The sequence below is a fragment of the Pinus tabuliformis genome, chromosome J, assembly GCF_031772625.1.
Source record: "Pinus tabuliformis cultivar Carrire ecotype Pingquan chromosome J, CPIR1, whole genome shotgun sequence".
In the NCBI taxonomy this organism is placed as follows: domain Eukaryota; kingdom Viridiplantae; phylum Streptophyta; class Pinopsida; order Pinales; family Pinaceae; genus Pinus; species Pinus tabuliformis.
Genome location: NC_142295.1, coordinates 528,003,635 through 528,031,499, shown reverse-complemented (window position 1 = coordinate 528,031,499; position 27,865 = coordinate 528,003,635). Strand labels below are relative to the sequence as shown.

General features: G+C 38.9%; 1 protein-coding gene across 1 annotated transcript; it reads left to right on the top strand.

Moving 5' to 3' along the window:
• The first annotated feature begins 7,638 nt into the window (after positions 1-7,638).
• Positions 7,639-8,094, top strand: LOC149228067 (putative pentatricopeptide repeat-containing protein At3g23330). Its single transcript, XM_089380667.1, has one exon. It carries the CDS (start codon positions 7,639-7,641, stop codon positions 8,092-8,094), a length of 456 nt encoding a protein of 151 aa, XP_089236793.1.
• The last annotated feature ends 19,771 nt before the right edge of the window (positions 8,095-27,865 follow it).

Below are 27,865 nucleotides of genomic sequence, written 5' to 3'. Positions count from 1 at the left end.
AAGCAATGTAATCTGCCTCAATGGTGCTCAAAGCCACCGACTTCTGCTTCCTGCTCATCTAGGATATCAAGGCATAACAAAAAGAGAAACAACACCCAAAAGTTCTCTTTCAGTCCACCACACTGCCTACCCAATCAACATCGGAATATCCACATAGCCTCACATCTCCGACAGTGTATCTCAACCCATGAGTGATTGTTCCCCGAAGATATCTCAGAGATTCTTGGCACCAATCCAATGTGAGTGATGAGGCTCAACCATATATTGGCTTAACGTGTTGACTGCAAAACATATATCTCGACGGGATTTCACCGAGAACATCAATGCTCCTATGAGTTGACGAAACTTAGAAGCATTTCCTAAAGAAGGTTTGGCAGATCTATTTCATAACTTCTTGAATTTAAGCTCCATCAGGGTTGTCACGGGCTTGCAGTCCACCATACCAAATCTCTCCAAAATCTTCACTACGTATTTTCCTTGAGATAGAAAATTTTGCTGGATTTTTCCATACCTCCAGCCCTAGGAAATAGCGCATCATTCCTAGGTCCTTCATCTCAAATTTGGAAGCCAACTCCCTCTTACATTTGTGAATGAGAGGGTCTGCACTTGTCAGAAATAGGTTGTCAAATACAACACCAGTATCAGAGGCTTATCATCTTCAACCTTAAAGTAAAGGTTTGGATCGGCTTCAATCCTAGTGAATCCCAACTTCATCAAGTAGCTATCGATCCACTCATACCAAGCTTGGGGTGCTTGCTTCAACCCATAGAGGGCTTTCTTCAACTTGCATACAAGAGATTCCCGATTATGAATCTCAAACCCTTTGGGTTGTTCAACATAGACTTTCTCTTTAATCAAACCATGCAAGAACACGGTCTTGACATCCATCTGATGTAGGTTCCATCCTTGTGAAGTGGCAAGGGCTACGATCGAGAAGATGGTGGTGTATCAGGAAATAGGTGCAAATATCTCATCATAATCTACACCTTCCTTTTGTGAGAAGCCTCGAGCAACAAAGCGAGCCTTGTACTTTTCAGCATTCCCATCAGCTCCATGCTTGATTTTGTAAAGCCATTTCAAGGTGACAACTGTTTTGTCGTGGGGTCTGGAGACCATATCCCAGACATCATTCTTCATGATGGACTTGTATTCCTCATTCATAGCATCCTTCCATACTTGATGCTTCACGACTTCTTCGAACGATGAAGGCTCATTTTGAATGATGGTGCTCATAATGGTCAAGTATCCGTGATAAGTGGTTGGCTTCTTACTTTCACAGAAAGTCCCTCTAGGTGCAATATGTCCTACGGCATCATCAAGTGTCCCCCTAAGCCATGAGGGCCTCTTCCTAGAAGAGGAAGGCTCTTGTAGAGGGGGATCAATAGGATCCATAGTTTCTTCCACATCGGGCATCGTCTCATCTTCCTTCTCATCTGGTTTCCTGGTGTCAGCTTCTTTATCTTTCCTTAGAATAGGAAGATTTTTAACCTTGCTAAGAGCCATATCTTCGTCAAAGGTGACACCATGACTTATCTCAACTTCCCTTTGACTACCCACATAGATTATATAGCCCTTAGAATTTTCGCTATAGCCCGCGAAGACTCCCTTCTTTCTGGATGCACCCAATTTGCTTCTTTTCTCTTTCAACACATGAAAATATACGAGACTTCCAAAAATTCTAAAGTGAGAGACATCAGGTTTCTTACAAGTGAACATCTCTTCGGGGGTCTTGGAATCCAATGCTTGATGAGAACATAGGTTTTGAACATATATGGCTGTATTTGCAGCTTCGACCCATAGAAACTTCGAAAGCCTTTGATCACGGAGCATGGAAAAAACAACTTCCATAATCGTACAATTCTTCCTTTCCTCCACACCATTCTGCTCAGGAGTGTATGGTGTTGTGGTCTCCCTCTTAATGCTAGATTCTTTGCAAAAGTCATGAAACTCATTGGATTCATACTCAGTCCCATTATCAGTCCTTAAGATCTTGATCCTCTTCTCGGTTTCATTCTTGATTAAGGCTTTGAAGTGATGGAACCAAGAGAACACTTCATCCTTCTTTTTCAAGAAGTATATCCAAGTATTGTGAGAATAATCATCTGTAAAAGTGAGATAATATAGATATCCTCCCAAAGAGTTCACAAGAATCATACTAGATATGTTAGAGTGAACCAACTACAAGATGTCAGAGGTCTTGCTATGGCTAGAGAGGAATGGTCCCCTTTTGATCTTTCCTTCGTCACATCCTAGACATACACCTTCTTGCTCTACTTTAAAATCGGGCATCCTTGTTACCATCTGTCTCACATCGGGTAGAGCCTTATAATGAAGGTGGGCAAACCTTCGGTGCCATAGTTCAGACTGTAGATTTGTGTCGCAAGACATGAATCCCAACAGACTTCCTCCAACTTGATATAAAGAGTAAACTCGAAACCCAAGAGTGAAAGCGTCTTCAAAATTATTACTCCACACATTTACCTTGTCATCGATGAAGGCCATCTTGTAGCCTTTGTCTTCCATTGCCGAAATGGACACCAATTTCTTATTAAGATCAGGTACATATAAGAATTCTTGCAAATGAATTGTGTTACCCTGATTTAATTGAAGAGTAACATTCCCTACACCATTTAAGGGATAGGTGGAATTGTCTCCAAGAATAACCTCCAAGTATGTCTCCTTCTCTATCAGATTAGAGAGATCTTCCTTGTAACCAGTGAAGTGCCTTGAGGCACCACTATCAGTAAGACAATTTCCCAATGAGTTCGGAGGAGAGGTAGTGGAGAGGGTCGATATAAAATAATATTCATCTTGCTAATTTTTAACAGCATTTGATTCATACTTGGAGTTCCTTGCTTTCTTTGACGGTTGACCACTTCCTTGATTTCCCGCATTTCTCTTTCCTTTTCCTTTGAACCTGCCATTCCTTTGATTGTGGTTGGAGTTGCCCCAAGAGTGATTTTGATCATCGTCATGAGATATGTCCTTCCTATTTGGACACTCCCGCGCATAGTGGCCAAATTTATTGCATGCGAAGCATCTTCCCTTCCTTCCATCCTTCGATTTGGTCTTTCCTTTGAAGTGACCTTTAGACCCAAAATTATTTCTCCTTTTGGCTTGAGAGGATAAAGTAGTGGGGTTGCCTTTGCTTGAATGCATTTCTTGCTCCACCATCCTTGTCTCTTCTTGAATGCATCTTGCCATCAATTCCTCAAATCCCGAAATTCGATTGTTGTTGAGAAGAGTGGTTCTAAATACATACCATTCAGATGGGAGCCCTCCAAGAGTAGTGATAGTTATTTCCCTGTCAACAATGCCTTCTCCAATCGATAGGAGATCATTCTTGATCTCAGTGATCCTTAAGAAGTAGGATTGAATATCCTTGTCCTTTCCCTTCTTAATATCCTTCAACGTATTTTTGAGGAACAAAACTTTATTTGCATCACTAACTTAAACAAGCTTACCAGTCTATCGTAGATCTCCTTGGAGGTGTTCAACTCGGAAATGTAGGCCACCAGATGCTTCTCAATAGAGTCTCGGATGATCTGCTTTGCTTTGACTTCACCCTTAGTGTACTTGTTCCTTGTAGCAACCAATGCATTTGATGAAGGCTCTGTAATTCTGCCTCTCACATAGTCCAACACTTCTTGCTCTTCCAATGTCAGATCAAGAGACATCTTCCATCCATGATAGTTAGACTTCTCAAAGAGCTTGTCTTTGGCAGGGAAGTGTGATGAGGAACCCATGAAGCCTTTTGAATTTTTCCAAATGTCTTCGGTGATTTCTCTTGCTTTTGCTTGGGCTTTGTCTTCACCTCAGCTCTGATACCATGTTAAATTATGGTATGTTCTATGCTTAGGAGCAGTTTACTTCAATTATTCTTATTAGCCCAATGTCAATTTCTAGTATAGCAATCACATTAACATGAAAGTAAAACACTGATAGAACATAAATGAAAACAACAGAAGACAAGCCAAGACAAGAGACACAAGATGTGGTGCTATCCAGGGACAAACCCCAAATCGGGGAAACCCTTTGATCAATTCTTCTATATTCTTCAATAATTCAATAGAGAGAGAGAGAGAGAGAGAGAGAGAGAGAGAGATAGTACAATATTACAAATATGTGGTTTACAACATCAGTAATGAAACCCTTGAACAACAATAGCAAGGGTGATCATTCAACTTTCAAATGTGTCCAAGAAAACCTAGGATAACTCGGTCTCCAACAACAGTGAAAGCAACCCAAAACAGTCAATGCAATATGGTCAAAACATTAGTCAACGATACAACATACTGTAGCCAGCCCTAACCAGTCAACACCACACAAAGCCGTAGTCAATGGAGGCAATACGCTGGTCAACACAGGCCTAAATCACCCCAAACAAGATTGTTGTACCTTCCTGCGTCCTTTCTGCCCTAACTGCGTCCTCTCACAGTGGTGCCCTAGCTACATCCTCTTTCCCACGTGAGAGATGCATCCTCTTTCCTTTGTATACCCAAAAGACAAGGAGAAAAGATGTGAGGATGATATGATTAAACTAATGCCTCAAGGACTCTTCTATTTATAAGCCACGTTGGGGTTTAGCTGGGGGTGTGCAACACAACATTACTTGCTGTCCAACATTGACAAATTTTCAAGAAATACAAAATTTTTTATATCTCCATGAATACATGTCGGAATCAGATGATCATTGGATCAATCATACACCTCTTGATGAGAGGAATCTAATAAAAATATCAACTGCCATAAATAAGATGACCCACATAGAGTTTGGCCCTAGTTGCCAATTTTAACATGTCCCATCCAAGATTACAGTGATCCGAGAACTGCACCTTACAGTCATGCGAAGGGTCTCAGAGATATGCCAAGATCCTATCCTCACCCGGAGCTGCAGACTTGTCCGAGATTCCTCCTTCTTGCTCCATATACCCGAGATCATGATTGCACCTAAAACCCAAACAAGGTGCAGTCAAACCCTACTGCAGCTCTGCTCCTATATGCAAAATTTCAGAGGCATGCGAGATTTTTTCTTCGTGTATTTTCACTAACCCTAGATGGGTATTTATAGTGGTTATGTCCATATATGCAAGCCAACATAAACTCATGAACCGTCGTGACTATTTTATTGAGCCAACATTACTTCCATTTATTTAATTTAATTCATTTTCGAGCCGACATGAAGATCTTCATTATTCTGCTTGCAGACTTCGGTGTTCTTGCATTTGGAGAAGCGTTCTTGCATTTGGAGGATCATTCTTGGTCTTGGAGGGTTGTTACATTCAGTTGAAGATTTGTATACATTTGAATGACATAGAATGCGAGTTCTATGTCACTTAAAGAAAATGCGAGTTGAAGATTTGTAATCATTTTTCTTTGAAATGACTTCATGAATGCAAGGAGATCTATAGGATAGACGGGTTATATTGCATGGAATATAGGGATTGACAGAATCCTTATAGATAAGGGAAGTCAGTGAATAGGTCTCCTTTAAACTCATGAGAAGGAACTCTTAAAAGTCCTCTCATCTCAATGTAGCAAGAAAGGAGACAGATAAGAGATATATAAAAAATAGGAAAGGAAATCTTTGACATGCAGTAAAGAAGAAATATCTTCACGAGATCTCATTTGGGAGATCTAAGAAAGAAAATATGAAAATAATCATCTACGTTCTTAATAATCAAGATGTTAGGAGTCCTCGGGATATGGAAATTTATTTGTGCAACAATTTGAGGTCTCTATGTTAGATAGAGAAAGACAAGTTGAAACGACTCAAATATGTGCGAAAAGGAAAGGGAAGGTTTACAAGATAGAACAATACTATATCACTGGAAGGGTGAAGGAAGCTGAAGAAAGGATTAGGGAAAAGGGAGTAATAGATCTCGATTATGAATGAGATGGTGTCCCTCTCAAAAGGATCCTTTTAGAAGTCCTTGCAGATATGATCATTGTAAGAAGATGCATTGTGGCATCATGGAAATAAGAGCTCATATGAATCATGGAGAACATAACTCTTGGGAATCTCAATGAATATCAAAGGAAAGGAAGATGTCATCCAGGTCAAAGGGAACATTTTCCAGATAGGGACATTCTAGATGCTGAAGAGTCTCTGATAGAAACCTCGACAGAGGATCCCCTAGTCTGTAAAGGCAGCAAGAGTGTTAATTAATATGGGGATCCTACTTAGGGGATCCCCTCGATTTTCATGAATGACATTGGTTAGGGGCTCTTTCACCCTCTAACATTCTTGGAAATCGAGGCTAGGGTTGAAATCGCCCTGTGTTTTAGGGTTTTTAATTTGATTAGCCTATATAAATTTGCATATACAATCCTCCTCATTGTTGAGCTTCCTGCCAATAAACAAGTGTCTTGACGACCAATGAACAAATTGTTCTTGGAGATGGTTTTAGAAGGAAGAGATCATACATTTGTTACAGTTGCAATTTTGGCATCTTCGTTGTTTTTCTCCTTGTGTTGGGTGTCAATTTCAGAATTTGTGCTTGTATTGCTTCAGAGACTTTGTTTTATGCATTGATTATTTTTCGAGATTGCTCATCCTGTGACTTGTTCTCGAGTTGTGGTGCTCTACAAAATCTGTGTTTAATGGGTAATGAAAAGGGCCTTAGCTGCAGGAATTAATTTTGTCCAGAGAATCACAATACCCTATTCAAGAATTAATTTTAATTCAAATAAGCACAATACCCTATTCAGGATACCCTAGGATTTTGGGTATCAGATCTCATTGAAGTAGATAGATCATTTTGGGATATATGGATAGCAAAATAGAAAGATATTTTATGGGATTGAGTATATGCAATGGTAATGAAATGGAAGGATGAATACCAATGAAAAACCACATGGTGAAAGAGAAAAAATTGCGAGCTTGAATATACAAAACCCAATTCAAAACCACTAAAATATGAACCAAAAGGTTGCAAGAGTCCTCCATTCATGACCTCTGAAGTTGTTGTACTTTGTAAAGCTAGTAAGATGGAGGGGGCATTGGACATTTTGCATGTGACATGGAATAACATGGTAGCAATTGAATTTAACATGTATGTTGATCTATTGAAATCTTGAATGGAAATGAAAGCCTTGGAAGATGGCAAGTTAGTTCATAATCACATTCTGTTATATGGGTTACAACAAAGTTTATATTTGAGATCCAAACTTGTGAATATGTATAGTGCATGTGAAAGTATGACGGATGCACGAAAACTGTTTGACAAAATTTCTAAACGAAATGTACTCTTATGGAATTCAATGATTAGAGGGTATGCCAACAATGGATTTTGGGAAGAAGCCCTTGGGCTTTATTATGAGATGCCGAGACATGGATTGCAACCTGATGGGTATACATTTCCTTGTGCTCTCAAGGCATGTGCAAGCCTAGGCTCTTCTGCTTTATGGTAGGGTAAAGAGATACATCACTGTGTAATTAGGTGTGGGTTAGAATCTGATCTGTTTGTGGGTAATTCCCTTGTGATGATGTATGCCAAATGCGGAAGTGTGCAGTATGCACGTCAAGTGTTTGACAAGATTCCTCTGACAGTTGTCGTCTCATGGAATTCAATTATTGGTGGTTATGCGTAGAATTGGGAGAAGGATAAGGCCTTGATATTGTTTCAATGGATGGAAATGGAAAGTGTGAAACCGGATGTGGTTACAATTGTTAGTATTCTCCCTATGTGCATGAGCCTGGTGGATTTGCAGCAGGGTAAGGAAGTTCATGATTACATAAGAAGAGCTGAATTTTCACATAAAATTTTAGTGGGGAATTCTCTAGTAGCTATGTATTCCAAATGCAAGAGAATAAATGATGCGTGCAATGTTTTTAATGGCATGTCCCAGAGAGATGTAGTTTCATGGAATGCCATGATTGCCGGTTATGTCCAGAATGAACGTTGCGATGAGGCTTTGAATCTGTTTTATGAAATGAAACTAACAAATGTAAATCCTAATGTCATCACATGGAGTACAATAGTTGCAGTATATGCCCCAAATGGGAATGGCTTTGAGGCTTTGGAAGTTTTTCGGCAAATTCTGGAGGAAGGGGTGAAATATGATTCTGTTGCCATTACCAGTGTTCTCTAGGCATGTTCTCATCTTGTAGCTTTACTACAGGGCAAGACCATTCATGATTTTGTACTCAGGAATGGACTTGATGAGGAATTTTGGTGGTGAATGCCCTTATAACTATGTACACGAAATGCGGGAGTATAGGATATGCCAACAAATTGTTTGATGAAATGTTTGAAAGAGATGTGATCTCATGGAGTGCAATAATTGGAGGGTATGCAATGCATGGTTATGGTGAAGATGCTCCAAAAATATTCTACAGAATGCAACATGTAGACATGAAGCCTGATCATATCACATTTGTTTCAGTTTTGTCAGCATGTAGCCATGCCGGGCTTGTAGACGAAGGATGGCAATATTTTGATCGCATGAGTCAAGATTATCACATCAGGCCCCGGGTCAAACACTATGCCTGCATGGTTGATATTCTTGGCCGTGCTGGGCTTATTGATGAGGCTCAAAACGTAATAAATTAGATGCCACTAAGAACCCGATGCTGATGTCTGGGGAGCCGTGCTTGGTGCATGTAGAATTCATGGCAACATAGAGCTCACAGAAAAGGTGGCTGGGTAGCTTTTTAATTTAGAGCCAGAAAATAGTGGGTACTATGTTTTGCTCTCAAACATATATGCTGCAGTTGGCAGGTGGGATGATGTAACAAAGGTGAGAATAATGATGAAAAATAGAAGGCTGAAAAAGTCACCAGGATGCAGCTTGATTGATTTAAATAGGTAAATCAATCAATTTCTTGTAGGAGACAAATCACACCCTGAGTCTGGTCAAATTTATGCAATGTTGGAGACCTTGTCTGGGAAGATGAAAGAAGCAGGGTATGTTCTCAACACAAATTTTGTGCTACATGACAATGAAGAAGAGGTCAAAGAGCACATGCTTTACTGTTAGAGCGAGAAGTTAGCCATTGCTTTTGGCCTTATCCACACAAGCCTTGAAACCATTATAAGGACCACAAAAAACCTTTGTGTGTGTGATGACTTCCACAGTGCAACAAAGCTTATAGGCAAGATTGCTAATCAAGAAATTATTGTGAGGTATGCAAATCGTTTCCATCATTTCAAAGATGGGGTATGCTCATATGGGAATTATTGGTGATGCCCTCTTAATAGACATTAAACATAACAGTTTCCACAGTAAGAAGCATGAGACGTGATTTGATTGACAAAGGGTCATTGCAATTAGTAGATGCTAGAGTAAGGTGTTTCTAGATGGAAGGCTCAATAATATGTCAGTGCAAATTATTCTTTCATGTAGACATGCTTTGACATGCTTTGGTTGACAAGGGGTCATTGCAATTAGTAGTTACTAAAGTGTTTTGAGATGGAGGGTTAAACAATATGTTGATGCAAATTACTTTGAATTACAATTTTCCTATTGGACAAATTGTTATGAAGCACATCATTGAACTAAAAACACAAAGTAAAGGATGAAATGAGCCCAACCGGAAACATGCAACATGGAGAAACAAGCATCTACTAACTGTCTCACTATCTCTGAGGCTGCTTGTTTCAATGTTCACAACAGGAACTGCGATATATTATTTCAATAACCAATTTCATTTTGTTAGTATTGATTTCCTACAGAGAAGCCCAACTCTGACTGTGAGCAGTCCAATATCTGATGTTAGAAGATACAAATTCCAGATGATATCCTGTGGACCTTTTGTTCCTTGATTAAAAACTGGGTGGCAATCAAATAATTACCAGTTTTTGTATTAGTTCTACTTTTTTGGTCCTCTTTTTTGGTTATGACAAAAAAGTTTGGAGACATTGGGAGTAACATAGCAGACAAGTGTCATTCTAGGTGGCCGTTTGGTGCAGTTGGTAGATTTCAAATACACTCCAGAATTTTAGATTCAACAAATGCTTTGGAAATCTAGAGGCTTCAACTTGGATTGGTTTATGGTAGATGCAGAAAGATATCTTATTCCCAAGCTTTCTCAAGTTGAAGAAGCTGTGTAATTTGCAAAGAAAAAATGAATGGTATGGAAAAGACTTCACTTGAAAGTCATCCCCCTTTTAAATCATATTCTCATTATAAAGTTATGTTTTTTTCTTGTTCTTGTTCTCCACAATTTCCAGTCCAATGATTGCAATAATTGAGTTTTTAACTGAATTGTTCTTTTTTAAACAGGAACGTTTGGGCTTATAGTGGGGAGTCAGGGACTCGCTAATTTTTCTCTCCATCCATTTGTTGTCAAGGTTGCTGGGACTTTCACTAGTCTCAGATGAAAATTTTATTGGAGCCCACCTGTCAGGATTTGAACTTGAGTTATCTTCACAACAAGCAGTTGGACTTGCCACTAAACCTTAGCTGGATGGACATATATCTGACTATTTTATAAGTAGTTGTAGGTTATTTTTTGTATCCAACTGTACCAATTTTTTATTTCTGTAAATTGACACAAAGGCAAACAATTGTTGGAATGTCTCTATTTGGCCACCAATGCTGTCCATAAGGTGTATTCTACAGAGTGATTGGCAATATTAAAATTTAATGTCAGATTATGTGCATATGGTTTTCTTGCCATGCATTGGCTACTGAGTACGAAAGTTTAAACACATTATTGATTATAGACCATATTCATGGTATGGCTCAAGGATATTTTTCTTCATTTTTTTACCATGTTGCTACCCTCCAGCACATAGGCAAGAATGAGATTGCTGGTATTTTTCCAACCGCAATCAACAATTAGCTCTCAAAAAGCCCCAATGTAACAGGCTGCAGGCTTGCATATACTTGAGCCCCAATCTTTTATGTGCATCCTAGAAATTCTTGTGCAGTTGGGTCAGCTATTCAGATTGGAATGCCTCTTTTTAGGAGGAAATCAACTCGTAAGTGGTATCAACACAACATTACCTATTCTTACTGCTCTAACTAATTGCTCCTTCCTTGAACAAATACACTTAGGTGAAAATCATCTTACTGACACCCTACCTTTTTCCATTGAACAACTTTCCCGACTGTCTATGTTCAATTTGAGCCACAATGAAATAGGTGGAAAAATACCACTAGAGATTGGCAAACTGGCTAATCTAACATACCTTAATTTAGAGTGGAATATATTCAATGGATCCATTCCTTCAACACTTGGAAGACTTCAAAAGTTGGAAAGATTGTATCTGGGAAAAAACAAGTTACAAGGAAATATCCCAACGGAAATTGGCAGGATACAAACATTAGGACTCTTATCTCTGAGCCAAAACAAGTTCTATGGACAAATTCCTCACTCTTTGGGTCAACTGAAATAACTGAGAGACCTCTACCTTGATCAAAACAAATTATCTGGAAACATATCCCCCAACATAGGAGATTGCCTGAGATTGGAGGTGTTGGACCTGGCTCACAACAGGTTCCATGGAAATATACCATGAACAATTGCAGGTCTTCCAAATTTTCAATTCTTCTTCAACTTGTCCAGCAATTTATTAGAAGGTCCCCTGCCTTTGGAAATTAGCAAAATGACCATGGTTCAACAAATAAATGTTTCTTTCAATCAGTTAACGGGTTCTATTCCAAGCCAACTTGAAAGCTGCACAAAAGTACAATATCTCAATCTGTCGTTGAACTCATTTGATGTCCCAATTCCTGATTCACTTGGGAAAATGGGATTTTAGGAGGACTTGGATTTCTCTGGCAACAATTTATCAGGCACAATACCAATGTCCCTAGAAAACCTTAAAATGCATCACCATATGAACTTCTCTTTCAATAAGTTGACGGGGGAAGTTCCCAAAGGTGGGATTTTCCGAAGACATAGGAGCGGAGCATTCATGGGATATCTCGGTCTGAGCAGACAATGGGTACAGTTGCCACCATGTCCATCACCTATTGCCAATATTCACAATAATCATTGGCTTGTGAAAAGGGTAATAATTCCTTTTGGCATTTGTGTTGTTGTAATATGCATTTTATTCATTGGATTCTTAATTTGGCAACATGGCAAGGGACAGGTTCGAGGAGAGATTTCCTCGAGATTACAGAAGCTATTCCTTGGAATTCAGGCCCTCCAAGAATTTCACAGGAGGAACTTATTTCTGCAACTAACCGACTCAGTGGTGCGAACTTGTTAGGAGTTGGTAGTTTTAGATCAGTCTATAAAGGAGTCTTGATCGATGGCATGTTGGTTGCAATCAAGGTCCTCAATTTTCAAAATGAAGAGGCTCACTGAAGTTATATCAGTGAATGTAATGAGTTGGGAAAAGTTAGACACCAGAATTTGATCAGAATCATTACCTATTGTTCAAACCTTGATATCAAAGCTTTAGTATTTCCTTATTTGCAAAATGGCAGATTAGAAAAGTGGTTATACCCTGGTGAAGATGTATGTCAATTGAGCTTCAATCAAAGACTACACATCGCCATAGACATAGCTCAAGGTTTGGCATATCTGCACCACCAATGTTTTGTGCAAGTGGTACATTGTGATTTAAAACTGAGTAATGTGATTTTAGGAGATGACATGACAGGTTATATAGCAGACTTTGGTATTGTAAGAATAATTTTTGCAAATGCTATAGATTCAATGACTTTTTCACATACACTTAAAGGATCCATTGGTTATATTGCCCCAGGTATGACTTTTTGGCTAGTTATATGCATTCATGTCTTACTTTTTGCCACATTTATAGATTTCTTATTTGATTTTTTTTTTGTTGAATTGAGGCTTTTGTGATCCATAACAGTTTTAAGAAGGGTTTCGGCGTAAATCACATGTAGAAAACATTTGTCGATGCATTTCGAACCAACCAGTGTGGTTCATCGTTAGGACAAGTTGAAGAGTCAGATCATGGCTGCATATTAAATAGGGAGAGCAGATCTTCTCAACGGCTAGGTGTGACCATCAACGGCTATATAAAAACAACTAGATTTGTAATATTATATTAAAATATTCTTATAATGTTAATCATGGGTTAATAAGTCAAAAGTTAATAACTAATAGTAATAATAAATAATATAATATTATAATCATAGTAAATAATTTTCTTCTTAATAATTAATTTAATAATTTATATATATATTGTTAATATATTATATATTTGTATTTTATTCTATTTATTTTATTTATATATTTCTATTTAATTATTAAATTAATTAATATAATTCTTTTTAATTTATTTATTCATTTAATATCCAATAGGGATAAGATATACTCAATCTAGGTAAATAAGTCTAGAAATCTTAATTCCTATTCATATTATTAGTACTAGGTTATACAGGTAAGACACGTAAAGGGGGTGTTTTATAATAATATTGATTTAATATAACTAATAATCGAATGGAGTTAATAAATTATTATTGAATATTAGTTAATTTTTTTTGGAATTATTAAGGTAAGGGTAAAAGATTAATATCAAAATTATTAGTAAAGTCATCTAATGGATCTAGGGATGTTAGTACAAGCCAGGATTGATAATGTTAAGATATTAATGTTATGGTATTAGTAATAAAAATATTAGAACGAGAGACAAATTCTAAATTCAAGAAGGTCAAGAATAGGACAATTAATAAAATAAATTAACCATAGGAGAAACCCTAGGAGGATAGAAAAGTCATGGCTCAATGGAGAAGGATACAGGATAATACGGGGAAATACGGGGAAACCTAGAAAGCTAGAAAAGGTCAAAAAAGGGGAGGGGGGCAAAGGGAAGGCATGACTAGGAAGAAAGGGCAGGGATCCAGCAACTACTAATCTTCCAGCCGTCATCTCTATTGAGATTGTTTGGCCTTCTTTCAATTTCAATAGCTTCCCTGAATTTACGGTGATGGAACTGCACAACCTTGGCAATAACCTTGGCCTCTTCAATACAAACATGATGCTTGGTATTTTCCGCATGCTCTGCTAATGCTGAAGACTTGGTTCTCCCATGCCTTAGGTCAGCAGCATGTTCGTTGATCCTTTGATTGATAGAGCGCCCTGTTTCCCTGATATAGGGGTCCCACAAGAACAAGGAATAATGTAAACACCCTTCATGTCCTTAGGGTCAATAGGATCCTTCACCGATCAGAGGGATATACGAATGGTGTTGAGGGGCCTAAAGGTTGAGGGAATATTATTCTTCTTAATAATCCGAGCAATCTTGTCCGTGGTTCCCTGGACATAGGGAAGATGGACACCTCGAAGACGCTCTTTAGGTTCATTTTTAATCACTGAATTTTTGGAGGCTTTAAGGAAAGCCTTCTGGACACCTTGGTAAGAAGGCTTTCCTTAAAGCCTCCAAAAATTTGGTGATTAAAAATGAACCTAAAGAGCATCTCCTAGGTGTCCATCTTCCCTATGTCCAGGGAACCATGGACAAGATTGATCGGATTCTTAAGAAGTATAATATTCCCTCAACTTTTAGGCCCCTCAACACCATTCGTAAATCCCTCCGATCGGTGAAGGATCCAATTGACCCTAAGGACATGAAGGGTGTCTACATTATTCCTTGTTCTTGTGGGACCCCCTATATCGGGGAAACCGAGTGCTCTATCAATCAAAGGATCAACGAACATGCTGCTGACCTAAGGCATGGGAGAACCAAGTCTTCAACATTAGCATCGCATGCAGAAAGGACCAAGCATCGTGTTTGTATTGAAGAGGCCAAGGTTATTGCTAAGGTTGCACAGTTCCATCACCGTAAATTTAGGGAAGCTATTGAAATTTAAAGGAGGCCAAACAATCTCAATAGAGATGACAGTTGGAAGATTAATAGTTGCTGGATCCCCGCCCTTTCTTCCTAGTCATGCCTTCCCCTTGCCCCCCCTCCCCTTTTTTGGGACCTTTTCTAACTTTCTAGGTTTCCCCGTATTTCGCCATATTATCCCGTATCCTTCTCCATTGAGCCATGAATTTTCTATTCTCCTAGGGTTTCTCCTGTGGTTAATTTATTTTATTAATTGTCCTGTTCTTGACCTTCTTGAATTTAGAATTTGTCTCTTGTTCTAATATTTTTATTACTAATACCATAACAATAATATCTTAACATTATCAATCCTAGCTTGTACTAACATCCCTAGATACATTAGATGACTTTATTAATAATCTTGATATTAAGCTTTTACCCTTACCTTAATAATTCCAATTTTTTTAACTAATATTCAATAATAATTTATTAATTCCATTCGATTATTAGTTATATTAAATCAATATTATTATAAAACACCCCCTTTACGTGTCTTACCTGTATAACCTAGTACTGATAATATGAATAGGAATTAAGATTTCTAGACTTATTTGCCTAGATAGAGTATATCTTATCCCTATTGGATATTAAACAAATAAATAAATTAAAAATAATTAAATAAATTAATTTAATAATTAAATAGAAATATATAAATAAAATAAAATAGAATAAAATACAAATATATATAATATTAAAAAAATACATAAATATATAAATTAATTATATAAATATATAAATTAATTATATAAATATATAAATTAATTATTAAGAAGAAAATTATTTACTATGATTATAATATTATATTATTTATTTTACTATTAGTTATTAACTTTTGACTTATTAACCCATGATTAACATTATAAGAATATTTTAATATAATATTACAAATCTAGTTGTTTTTATATAGCCGTTGATGGTCACACCTAGCCGTTGAGAAGATCTGCTCTCCCTATTTAATATGTAGCCATGATATGACTCTTCAACTTGTCCTGACGATGAACCACACTGGTTGGTTTGAAACGCGTTGACAAATGTTTTCTACATGTGATTTACGTCGAAACCCTTCTTAAAACTGATTTTTTTGTTTGTTTGTTAAAATGGTTTTAATCATTTTTCCCACTATGGATTGGGTGAAAGCGTTTCATCAAAAAGAGATGTATATAGTTATGGAATAGTATTGTTGGAGATTTTAACAAAGAAGAAACCAACCAACAACATATTTGTGGAGGGATTGAATCTTCCAAAATGGATAACCATTAATTTTCCAAATAAAATGGAAGTTGTTTACAATAGTCTATTGAGAAAACCCAGTGATGACACAAATGAACTACCAATAAAAGCAGGGCTTGTTACTGAACTTATGAGTATTGGGCTTTTATGCACTGAAGAGCCTTGACATCATTGGAGGCTTAGAAAGAATTAGAGAAACTTGGCAGTCCTAGATATGTGTTTTCTTTAGTAATTTTTTGTATGCAGAAAAATTACTTTTTTTAAGGTGGAAAAACTTATAATAAATTAGTTGTGAACCACCTTTGAGGACAATGATCACTAACTCTTATGCGTGAATGTGAGTTGATTTATCATCATCATTCAAGAAAAATTAAGCTATACAAAATGACCAACTAGATATATAAAGAAAACAAATTCTTAACCAACCAAAAACAATTTTAAATCTTACTCCAAAATCTATAAATAAAAATACTATAAAATTAAGTATACAAATATGTATGTAATATATTTTTATAAATAGAAAATTCAATTGAGTTGTTTCAATAAACTTAAATTCAAGTTGAAATTTCCATTTTAATAAAACATAGTACAAAACATGTTATAAGATAGTAAATTGCTCATTTAAACAAATGCCACTACAATGGTCATGGCCCTATCAAAAAGTTTTTTGCATGATTTCCCAAAAAAAACTTCATATTGATTTGAATCACAAAAACAACAATATTAGTCCTTTTGAATAACAAGGACAACAATATTAGCACTTTGGTAACATTTTCTAAATACTGCAAATATATGTTAAATACAATTTTTTTTTTTTTTTTTGTTTTAATTTTTAATTTTTTAATTTTTAATTTTTTTATTTTTTTTTAACTGTAACGAGTATGAAATTTTATTTATTTGAATAAGAGGGGAGGGGTCTTTGCCGAGGCAGCCCTGTTTACAAAGAAAACAACCAACATATTCTGCTTGTGAGATACAACCTTTTCAAGGAATTTGGAAGTAGTTATCGTCATTGATAAAAAGCTGTCCTTTCGTGAGCGGGCATCCTTTGTTCGCCATCTGATCCGCTTCGCCATTCAGATTTCTAAGAATGTGATAGAACTTATAGGAGGTGAAATCTTGGAGGACTCTTTTCAATCTTCCCAGAAGTTTATTGAGGCTAGCATTGTTGAAGAGGTCTTCAGAATTTATTTTTTTAATTAGAATCTCTGAATCACCAAAAGCTTGGAGGTCTTTAACTCCCTTTTCTCTTGCTATTAGATAAGCTTTGAGGAGTCCGAAGATCTCTGCCTGGTTGTTGGATTTCTGGCCTAGACCCCAGTAGAAGTAGTCCCTTGAAGTGCCATCCGAAGAGTAAATGACCCCTCCAGCACCAACGTTCCCGGGGTTTCCTTTGGAGGCTCTGTAAAAAAAGATTGTGGTGAGTTTTTTGGATTTCCACCAATTTATGAAACGTTCCTCTGTTTCTCTTATTCTCCACTCCGGATTTACTGTTTGAGGGGCGAGGTGAAGCTTACGAGGAGAAGGCTCAAGCGGGCGAAGCCATCTCCTTTCTTCAGGAAGGAGGAGTGGATCTTCTTTGTAAAACTGTTGTTGGGTTGCTTCCAAGAGAAATGCTTTAGCTTTAGCTACAACATGTGGAGGGGAGTGTCTTTTTCCATTGAAACTTTGATCATTACGAGCCAACCATATCTTCCAGCAAACGAATTTGGGGATTACTGTCCAAATTTTTTTCTAGAAGGATTTGGTGGGGATGCTATGAGGGTAGACATTGTTCCAGGAGGCAAACAGTTCAGCAATAGTGTTCTGGGGGAAGGCTGGAATCTGCAGGTCCAAAAGAGTGAGCCCCCATGCTTCCTTGGCAAATTTGCATGCCAGAAATAAATGCTGGGCTGTTTCAGGGTAGCTTCTGCATAGCTCGCACCTATGTGGTCCTAAAATATTCCTTTTCTCTAGATTGTCTCCAGTGAGTAGTTTGTTGTGCACCAACGTCCAGAAGAAGAAGTTCACTTTAGGAAGGGTTAGATTGTCCCAAACTAACTTCCAGAAGGTTGGAGAGTGACTGCTGTTCCTTGAATTCTGGAGTGCTTTATATCCTGTTGCTGTGGTATATGTTCCTGTCATTCCCCATGCCCAACTGAATCTTATTTGGCAATGTTATGGAGTGGATCCTTACAACAATTCGACAAGGAGGTTTTTTTTGTGGTGTTAGCCAATCAGGGATACCATTGAGATCCCAACCGGCCCATTCACCCCTGTTGTCCCAAATCGAAAGATCGTAGAGTCTTGTTTTGCCTGCGCGTAGCAGCCACTCTCTGATGTCGACTATGTCTTCATTTCCCTCCAATGGATCACTCCCCATAATTCTGTCGTGCCACATATTGATGCATTTGCCATTTCCCGGCACTCTGTACAGGAATTGATTAAAGAATTTGCTGCTTTTGCAACAGAGCTTCCATACATTCGTGCTGTTGACAGAGGAGTCGAATTGCAAATTTCTGTATGTTGAATTTCGGGCGTATTTAGACAGCAGCGTGATGCTGGTCAGATGATTGGGCTCGTGGGCCATTTTCCAGAGAAGTTTTCCGCCCATAGCCAGATTTACAAGGGAGGGATCTCGAATTTGAAGACCCCCCTCTACTATCGGCCGTCTGACCAGGTCCCAGCTTACTAAATGCATCTTATTTTCATTCCCTCTCCTGCCTTGCCATAAGAAATCCCTTAAAATTTTTGAGATCTGCTCCGTGAAATTCCTGGGGGCCAGCAAAAAAGCGGCTTGGTAGATTGGGAGCGCAGATAGCTGTGTCTTAATTAAAATGGTTTTTCCTCCTTTGGTTAACCAATAGCCTCCCATTGCTGCTATCTTGGTTTTGATTTTACATATAATGTCTGACCAGAGCGATCTCCTATTTACACCATTGGTAATTGGAAGGCCGAGATATTTAATACGATCCCAATTGGCGTGACCTCTAAATCCCAGGACATTCACGATGTTGTTGAGCTCTTGTTGACCCGTTCTCTAACTATAAATTTCACTCTTTCTCTCATTGATGAGAGCACCTGTGACTCTGCAATAGCTTTTCAAAATTGAATCGAAGCCTTTGGCAATTCTGGGGGACGCACCTCCGAGGAGAAGTGAGTCGTCAGCAAAGAGAGCATGATTCAAGGGTACTGCATCTGAGGAGGATTTGAGACCAGGGAGAGAGCCAAGTATTCTTTCAGCTGTGAGTTTTCTACTAAGGGTATCTGCCATTAAAATGTACAGGAAAGGGGAGAGTGGGCATCCCTGCCTGATGCCTCTCCGGGCTTGGAAGAAAGTAGAGGGACGACCATTGACCAGGGGGGCGATCCGAGGGTTATTTATTCAAGCATTAATAAGCTGAAAAAAATGGGGCGAGAAGTCAAAAGTGAGGAGAACCTTGATGAGAAAAGAACGATTGACTCTATCAACTGCGTTTTCCATGTCTAATTTAATCAACATACCTTTCTCATTTCACTTGATGCTGGAGTGGATTGTCTCCTGGACTTGGATGACATTGTCGAGAATGTGCCTGCCCTCCACGAAGCTGCCTTGAGGATTAGAGATCAACTTCTTGAGAAGAGGCTTGATCCTGCTTGCTAACAATTTTGCCAGTATTTTATAGGATGCATTACAAAGTGATATGGGTCTGAATCTGGCAAATGTTTCTGGATTGGATTCTTTGGGGGTTAATGCTAGATAAGTAGAGTTGGTTCCTCCACCAATCTTAGCTTATCTCATGAACCCCTTTATCTTTTTTTGAAGATATCTTTTGATGATGTTCCAGCAGAATTTATAGAAATGTATCATGAATCCATCTGGGCCTGGCGCCTTATCTAATTCCATGGACCAAATAATTTTTATAATTTCCTCCTCTGTTACTTCTCTAGTGAGGGCAGCGTTGTCTTCTGGACTGATTAGATAGGGATATTGGAGAGGAATTATGCTATTTCCCCTCGGAAGCCTAAGTTCCTTCGCTAAAAGGATTTTTAAAATGGCTGTCTGCAGCAACTTTGACTTGGGTGAAGCCTTTGCTAACATGGCCCTCTATTGTCCTTATTTCTGAGATGTGGTTCCTGGTCAGCCGGGCTCTATATTGTCTGTGGAAGAAGGAGTTGTTCCGATCACCTGCCTTTAGCCACAGACTCCTGGATTTGATTCGCTAGTATTCTTCTTCTTTTCAGAATAATCGATATGTAGAAGATTAAGACTTTATTTCTTGTTCCAGTAGTTCAACTGTGATCTCTTTGCTTTCCATTTCCGTTTGTAAAGTATCCAATGTGTATACGACCTCTTTCCTTATGCTGGTTGGCGTAGGGACTGGTTTCCTTATCTACTCCTTCAGAGCTTATTTTGTGGCTTTCAATTTTTGTTCCCATACAAAGCTTGAGGACCCTGAGAATGTCTTGGCCCAGGCTTCTTTAACAGTTTCAAAAAAACCTTCTCTCTCAATCCATAAAGGGCTGAAGCGGAATGGTAGAGGACCTAGATCTTCTTCGTCTTCAAGGAGCAGCTGGATCGGCTTGTGGTCAGAGGTCAACTTGGGTAAAATTTTTGTTTTGATTATCTTTTTATCCATAATGAGGGAACCTTGGACCAGAAATCGATCCAATCGAGCAGAGATATGCTCTGGCCCAGATCTGTTGTTGGACCAGGTATATAGGCCGCGGATGGGCATGAAGTCTAATAGGTCCCATTGCTGCGCTAGTTCTTCCACAAAGGCCAGCATAGGGTCTCTGTTGTTGGAGCCGCCCCTTTTCTCTTTTGATTTCAGAACTATATTGAGATCACCTGCTAGGATTATGTTGCTTGGAGTATGTTGGTCTAAAAATGCTGAGAGGGAGGTCCAGCATTCTCTTTTTTCAAACTAAGTTACAGGAACATAAAGATTAAATAGAGAGATAGTCAGCTTACTTGCACATTGTGTCAGCTCCGTGAATATCCAATGCTGAGTTTCATGAGATTTTTTGAGCAAAAAAGAGTCTTCTGTCCAGAGAGTTTCCAGCCCTTTGGAAGAGCCCCTTGAACTACTTGCTTTGCCTGCACTTTTCTTCCACTTTGACTTGCTGATGTCTAGAAGCGCTCGGCCTTCTATCTTCGTCTCTTGGAGCATGAGGATATCTGTAGGTTCTATTTTCAGGAGGTCCATGACTGCTTCAGCTTTGGAGGCGTTCCCCAATCCTTTGCAGTTCCAAGAGGCGAGCTTCAAGATTTATTTGAGAGGGTGAGTATGGCCTCCCTTTGAAGGCCTTGGTTTGGTGTTTCTTCCAATGGAAATTTCTATGGTGGACTGACTACCTTGGACTTTGAGTCTCTCAGCCTCCTCTTCCCTTATTTCTTTGCGGGATTTCCTTCCTGCTCTTCTAGAGGGGCGCTCAGAGGCTTCATCCTCTAAAGAACCCGCGCTATCTACTGGTTTTTTCCTTGTTACTTCAGCATAAGATGGGTTAGAGGGGCTACCTTGCGAGGCCTCAGCCTGTGTAGCTTCTTCCCCTGCTTGGTTTAATGGAGGGTCTTCTATGTTTTCCTGTTTTTCTTGAGTCATACCTGCTGGATCGGTCTGATCTTTTTCAATGTCATTCGGGGTTGCATCCATTTCTTGATTGATCTTGGAACTGCCTGGAGCTCCAGAGGTATGCCCTTTTCCATTTCCTTTTTTTTGATGAGCAGTCTTTCGGACTACCATCCATTGGTCCTCGTTTGTTTTATCTGCTTGATCCTCTGCTTTTTTCTTGCAGTGCTTTGCAAAATGGCCATGATCATGGAAGTGTCTGCATTTGAAAGGGAGTTGTTCATAATCCAATTCTTGGATGTGTGTCCACCCAACAACAGTGAGCTTTATTGCTTCAGGCAAACCCTCTTCTAGGTCAACCTCTACACGGATTCGGGCGCATGAGTACTGATCTTTCCTTGCTGCCTGATCTATGTATTTTCTGAGTGCATTACCAATGATCTGGAAGGTTGTTTGATTCCAGCAGTGGAGGGGAAAATGGGGAAGTCTCACCCACACCGGGACAACGAGGGGACGTCCTGAGAGGGGTCAAAGTCGGGAGACCATTTGTTTAGATACATGCCTTGTGGTCCCATTAAATAAGAGCCATTTCTAAAGATGAAACTTCTATCTTCCAGCTTCTCAAAGACAAATACGAAGAACCCTTTGCCCACAAAATATCTCTTGAATCCTTCTTTAATCAGTGGAGACCAGTTTGTTGGAAATAATACTGAGAGGGGGGGTGAATCAGTATTATCAGATCAATAAAACTTTTTAAATACTCAGGAACATATACACTACTTCAGTTAAGTGAACCAGCGTGTACACGCTACTGTGTCTAAAACAACCAGCGTATAACCAGAAATCTTATGATTCAGTTAGTTTATCTTCAGTAAATGCATCATGACATTATTAACCATATTAAAAGTAAACAGGTGCAGTATAACAGAACAGATCATCACACAAAAGCCACACACATGAACACCATGATATAAGGTGGAAACCCAATGTGGGTGAAAACCACCTGCTGCAAGTCGTCTCTATCTTTCTTTAATAAGAAACTTCAGTTTACAATCTTTTGTACTGGTTCAGCCTTATACCAGTACGCAGGCTACAACCTGCAGAAGGCTACAACCTTCTCTAAACTCTCCTGTAAGGGATCTCCAACCCCCTTTTCTCTTGTACTAGCTAAGATACTAGTACGTAGGTGTTGGCCTACAATCTTCTTTCCTTCAGGTACCACTTTTCATCAATTTTCAGACTGGATACTCCTGAAGCACAATATTTCAATCTGAAGACCACGATTCATTCACTTTTCATAGCAAATCATAGAAGCACAAAACAACCAATACTAGCATCATCAAACTTTGAATCACTGAACCACTGAAATCCTGTCAACACCCAGTCACGAGAACACAGAGCAGACTACAGAACCCTGCAATAACAGACAGATCCAACTGCAACCCAAAAATTAAGCTTCAAAAGATATACGCTACTTCAATGAAACAAACCCGTGTATACACGCGCTTTTACCGAAGCCAACCTGCGTACAAATCTAAAAATAATTTCTCATAACTTGCAGCTGTACCAGTCATCAGTCATACTCAGAACATAACATTGCGTCAGTATGTAGATCTAAAAATATGCGTAATCAACCATATACCGATAGTTCATTTCAAACAATTTGATCCCGATCTATCCTTCCATCAACCAATGTGATCTCTCCTTAGCTCAGATCAAGCAATGTATCATCAACCCAGAACCTGCAGACTAGATCTCTTTCTTCATTAGATATTCAAGACTTTTTCGATACCATAGCCTAATGATCTTCTTCTCCTTATATAGCATTAGGCCCTCCTCAATACCACGGGCCAAAACCATAGTAATACAATACCATCAACTTCAAAACTCGGGATCAACACGACTGTCGAGATACCTTGGTCCAAAAACATAGGCTCAAGTACCAAGGACTAACTACCACGGACCAAAAGGAATCTTCTCGACATGTACGCTCTTTTCTATTCATGAAACTGCGTGTATACGCGACTTCGTATATAGCGAGCCTGCGTATCCGCGACTTAGTATATAGCGTACCAGCGTGTATACGCATCTTGGGCTTAATGAACCTTCGTATATGAGATTTCTCTTCATTCTTGTAGTCTGGACTGAGATCTGTCATCAAAGAGAGTTGCCATCAAGGACAACACCTGTACCGTAGCGCCACACCTGTGCCAAAATGCCAACAATCTCCCCCTTTGGACTTGATGGCAACCCCAAGATCCTTAGAATCATTCTCCCCCTTTGTCATCAAGGGAAAAGGGATGAGCTCCCCTTATGAATGTGCTGATATCTCTGCTCTGCTGTGCTGAACATGCTCCTCTTGACTGTAGGCGAGATCTGCAAAAGATGTTATTCAAAAAGAACCAAGACTTATACATCATAAAGGACCTTCCTATCACCAAAAGACTCAATACATACATCCATACTCCCAACCAAGAGGGGATACATCAGAAATTTACATATAACAACCAATTACATTACATCATTCATCCCAGGCATAGTGGGGAAACCAACATAGGCTGTTACATGACCTTGACACCATAGAAGAGATATCACAAAAGAGATACATGACATAGAGACGAAAGAACTAGACCAAGAGTTATGAAAGTCACCAGCAGCATCTGATAATCATCTTTTTAGATCAGCAACCAAGATTTCCTTCTGTGCTCCTTCTTCAACAATAGATGTGAACTAGGACCAAAAGCATCTAAATGCCAACAATGCTTTATTAGACTTTAAGCTGCTCCCCCTGAAACTGTGCCTGCTGCTCCTCCTGAAACTGTGCCTGAAGGACTCTGTCATACCCATCTCAGACCTTCTCCAATTAGAATCTGCCCTTTCTGCTCAGAACTCCATATACGCGACTTCACCTGCATAAATCAACGTATGTACACGGATATCCCTTATACAACACGCGTACACCAACTTTTCTTTAGAACAGACAAGCTTCAACAGCAGGATGAAGCATCAACTACTCCCAGCTTCTGTCTGAGATATTCAAAAGTCTCCCTGGGCAGTGGTTTTGTGAGAATATCAGCAACTTGTTCTTTAGAAGGAACATACTCCAACTTGACCTTTTGTTCAAGCACTTGTTCCCAGAGGAAGTGATACTTGATTGGTATGTGCTTGGTCTTTGAATGCATGACTGGATTCTTTGAAATGCTGATTGCACTTGTATTATCACATAAGATAGAGACAGGTGGAGTGCAAGTGATTTGAAAATCCTGCAAGGTCTGCATCATCCAAAGAAGTTGTGTGCAACAAGATGCCGCAGCCACATATTCTGCTTCAGCTGTAGATAAAGCAATCGAACTTTGTTTCTTGCTGAACCAAGATACTAATCTGGAATCCATGAAGAATGCACCACCACTTGTTCTTTTCCTGTCATCCACACTTCCGGCCCAATCTGCATCTGTGTAAGCATGAAGAGTGAGATCTGTATCTCTAGGATACCATAGGCCATAGTTTTGAGTCCCTTGAAGATACTTGAAGATTCTTTTGACTGCCTGAAGATGAGTTTCCTTTGGGTTGGCTTGAAATTTTCCAACAATTCCTACTGCATGCATGATGTTTGGTCGGGTACCTGTCAAATAAAGCAAACTCCCAATCATGGATCTATAAGTTGGTTGATGAACTGTTGCTGATTCATTATTTGTACTGAGGCTGCATCCTGTAACCATGGGGGTACATACTGGCTTTGAATCTTCCATGCCATACTTCTTCAAGATCTGCTTGAGGTACTTGGTTTGAGACAAGAAAATACCTCCTTCATTTTGTTGGATTTGCAATCCAAGAAAGTATGTCAATTCTCCAAGTAATGACATTTCAAATTCTTTCTGCATAACCAAGGAAAAGTTTTGACTCATAGCCTCTTCATTGCTGCCAAAGATAATATCATCTACATACACAACAAGTATTAGCAATTTGTTATTTTCAACTTTCATATAGAGATTGCTATCTGCTGATCCTTTTGAAAAGCCTTGTTGGTGAAGATATTTGTCCAACCGATAGTACCAAACCCTTGGAGCTTGTTTGAGACCATAGAGAGCCTTTTTCAATCTGCATACAAGGTTTGGATCATTCCCAAGAATGAAACCATCTGGCTGCTCAATGTATACTTCTTCTTCTAAGTCTCCATTCAGAAAGGCTGATTTCACGTCCATTTGAAATACCTTGAAGTTTTGAAAACTTGAGAGAGCAAGGAACATTCAGATGGCCTCAAGTCTTGCAACAGGAGCAAAGGTTTCTTCAAAATCTATTCCTTCTTGCTGTGCATACCCTTTACAAACAAGTCTGGCCTTGTTTCTAATTACTTCTCCATTTTCATTCAATTTATTTTTGAAGACCCATTTTGTCCCTATGACATTCTTATCTTTTGGTATAGGAACTAATTCCCAAGTGTTGTTCTTTTCGATCTGCTCAAGTTCTTCATCCATTGCTTTGACCCAACATTCATCTTTGCATGCCTCTTTCACATTTTGTGGTTCAGTGGAAGAGAGTAATGCCAAATAGCTTGAAGCTTCTGCAATTGTTCTTCTTGTTTGTACTCTTGCTTCTTCTGCCCCACAATCTGAGATTCTGGATGATTCTTCTGGACATATCTGGATGGAGTCTTCTCTTCTATTCTTGTCTGCTCCTCTGGTTCTTCTTGAGGTTCTTCTTCTTCTTGAGATTCTTCTTCATCATTCTATATTTGAGGGTGGCCTTCATCTTCTTCGATGTCTTCATGATGAACTTGCCTAGGAATGTATCCCTTCTCATCAACCACAACATCAATGCTGTCAACAATTCTGCGAAGTGTTTTATTGTAGCACTTGTATGCTTTGCTATGTGGAGAATAACCAAGAAGAATGCCTTCGTCTGCTCTTGGTTCAAGTTTGCCAAGTTGCTCATCAGTATTCTTAATATAACATTTTCTCCCAAAGATTTTGAAGTGCTTCACCGAAGGAGTCTTACCACACCAGAGCTCATGAGGAGTTTGAGAGCTGTTTACTCGGACATTTGTTTTGTTGAGAATAATAACTGCAGCATGTGCAGCTTCACCCCAGAAAGTTGCGGGAGTACCTGATTCATCAAGCATAGCATGAGCCATTTGTTGGATTGTTCTGTTCATTCTTTCCACAACTCCATTTTGCTGAGGAGTTCTAGCTGTAGAGAATTCTCTTCTTATCCCATGTTCTTCATAGAAATCGAAAAATTCATTTGAGGTAAACTCCCCACCTCTGTCAGATCTGAGGCACTTAATCTTGTGTCCTGATTCATTTTCAGCCAAGGCTTTGAAGGATTTGAATTTTTCGAATGCTTCATCTTTGTGCTTCATAAGTCCTAACCAGAGAAACTTGGAGAAATCGTCAATGAATAATATCAAATATTCTTCTCCTCGAGGTGTTCTTTTTCTGAATGGACCACATGTATCTGTATGTACTAGCTCAAGAGGCATGCTAGCTGATCCTTCCTTCTCAGGAAAATTAGTTCTGGTTTGCTTTCCAAACTGACACGATTTGCATATGGTGTTGTCTAGAATTTTGATATCTGGAAGATCACGAACTGCCTGATATTTGCATGCTTTCCTTATTTGTGGAAAGCTTAGATTCCCCAACCTCCGATGCCATAGCCAATGTTCATCATTCTTGCTCAAATAACATTGTTGTTGTCTTTCTTCAAATATGTATAGATTATTTGGAGTCCTTCTTCCTTTGATCACTGTTTCACCTGTATCAAGATCACGAACACAACATCCATTTGATCTAAATATTACCTCTGTTCCTTGATCGCACATCTGACTGACACTCAGAAGATTATGCTTCAATCCATCAACATACAAAACATTTCCAGCTTTGACCTTCTCTTTCAACGGAGCAACGCCTTTTCCTTTTATGGCTGCAGAGATATCATTTCCAAAAGAAACTTTCTTTCCCTTTTCTAATGCGGTATATGATTCAAGTTTTTCTTTGTCCCCTGTCATATGCTTCGAACATCCGCTGTCAATGTACCATAGCTTTCTTGACCTTCTGCATAAAAGGCTATCCCACATCTTTCTGGTTGCGGTTCCTTTATTCTCCATGTTATGACATTTGAGGTTTGTTCCTTCTGAGTTGTCTTCCAGAACCTGCTCCTGCATTCTGAATCTTCATGACCAAATTTATTACAAATAGAGCTTTCAACTTCATTTTCAAGAACCGAAAAGTTGTTATAAGTCCTTTTCATGGTTCTAGTCATACTTCTTTGCTTTTGAGCTTCTCTAGTCATGATTGTCTTGTAGGCAACACATTGAGCTGATTTGCGACCGAAGTTATGGCAAGAAAA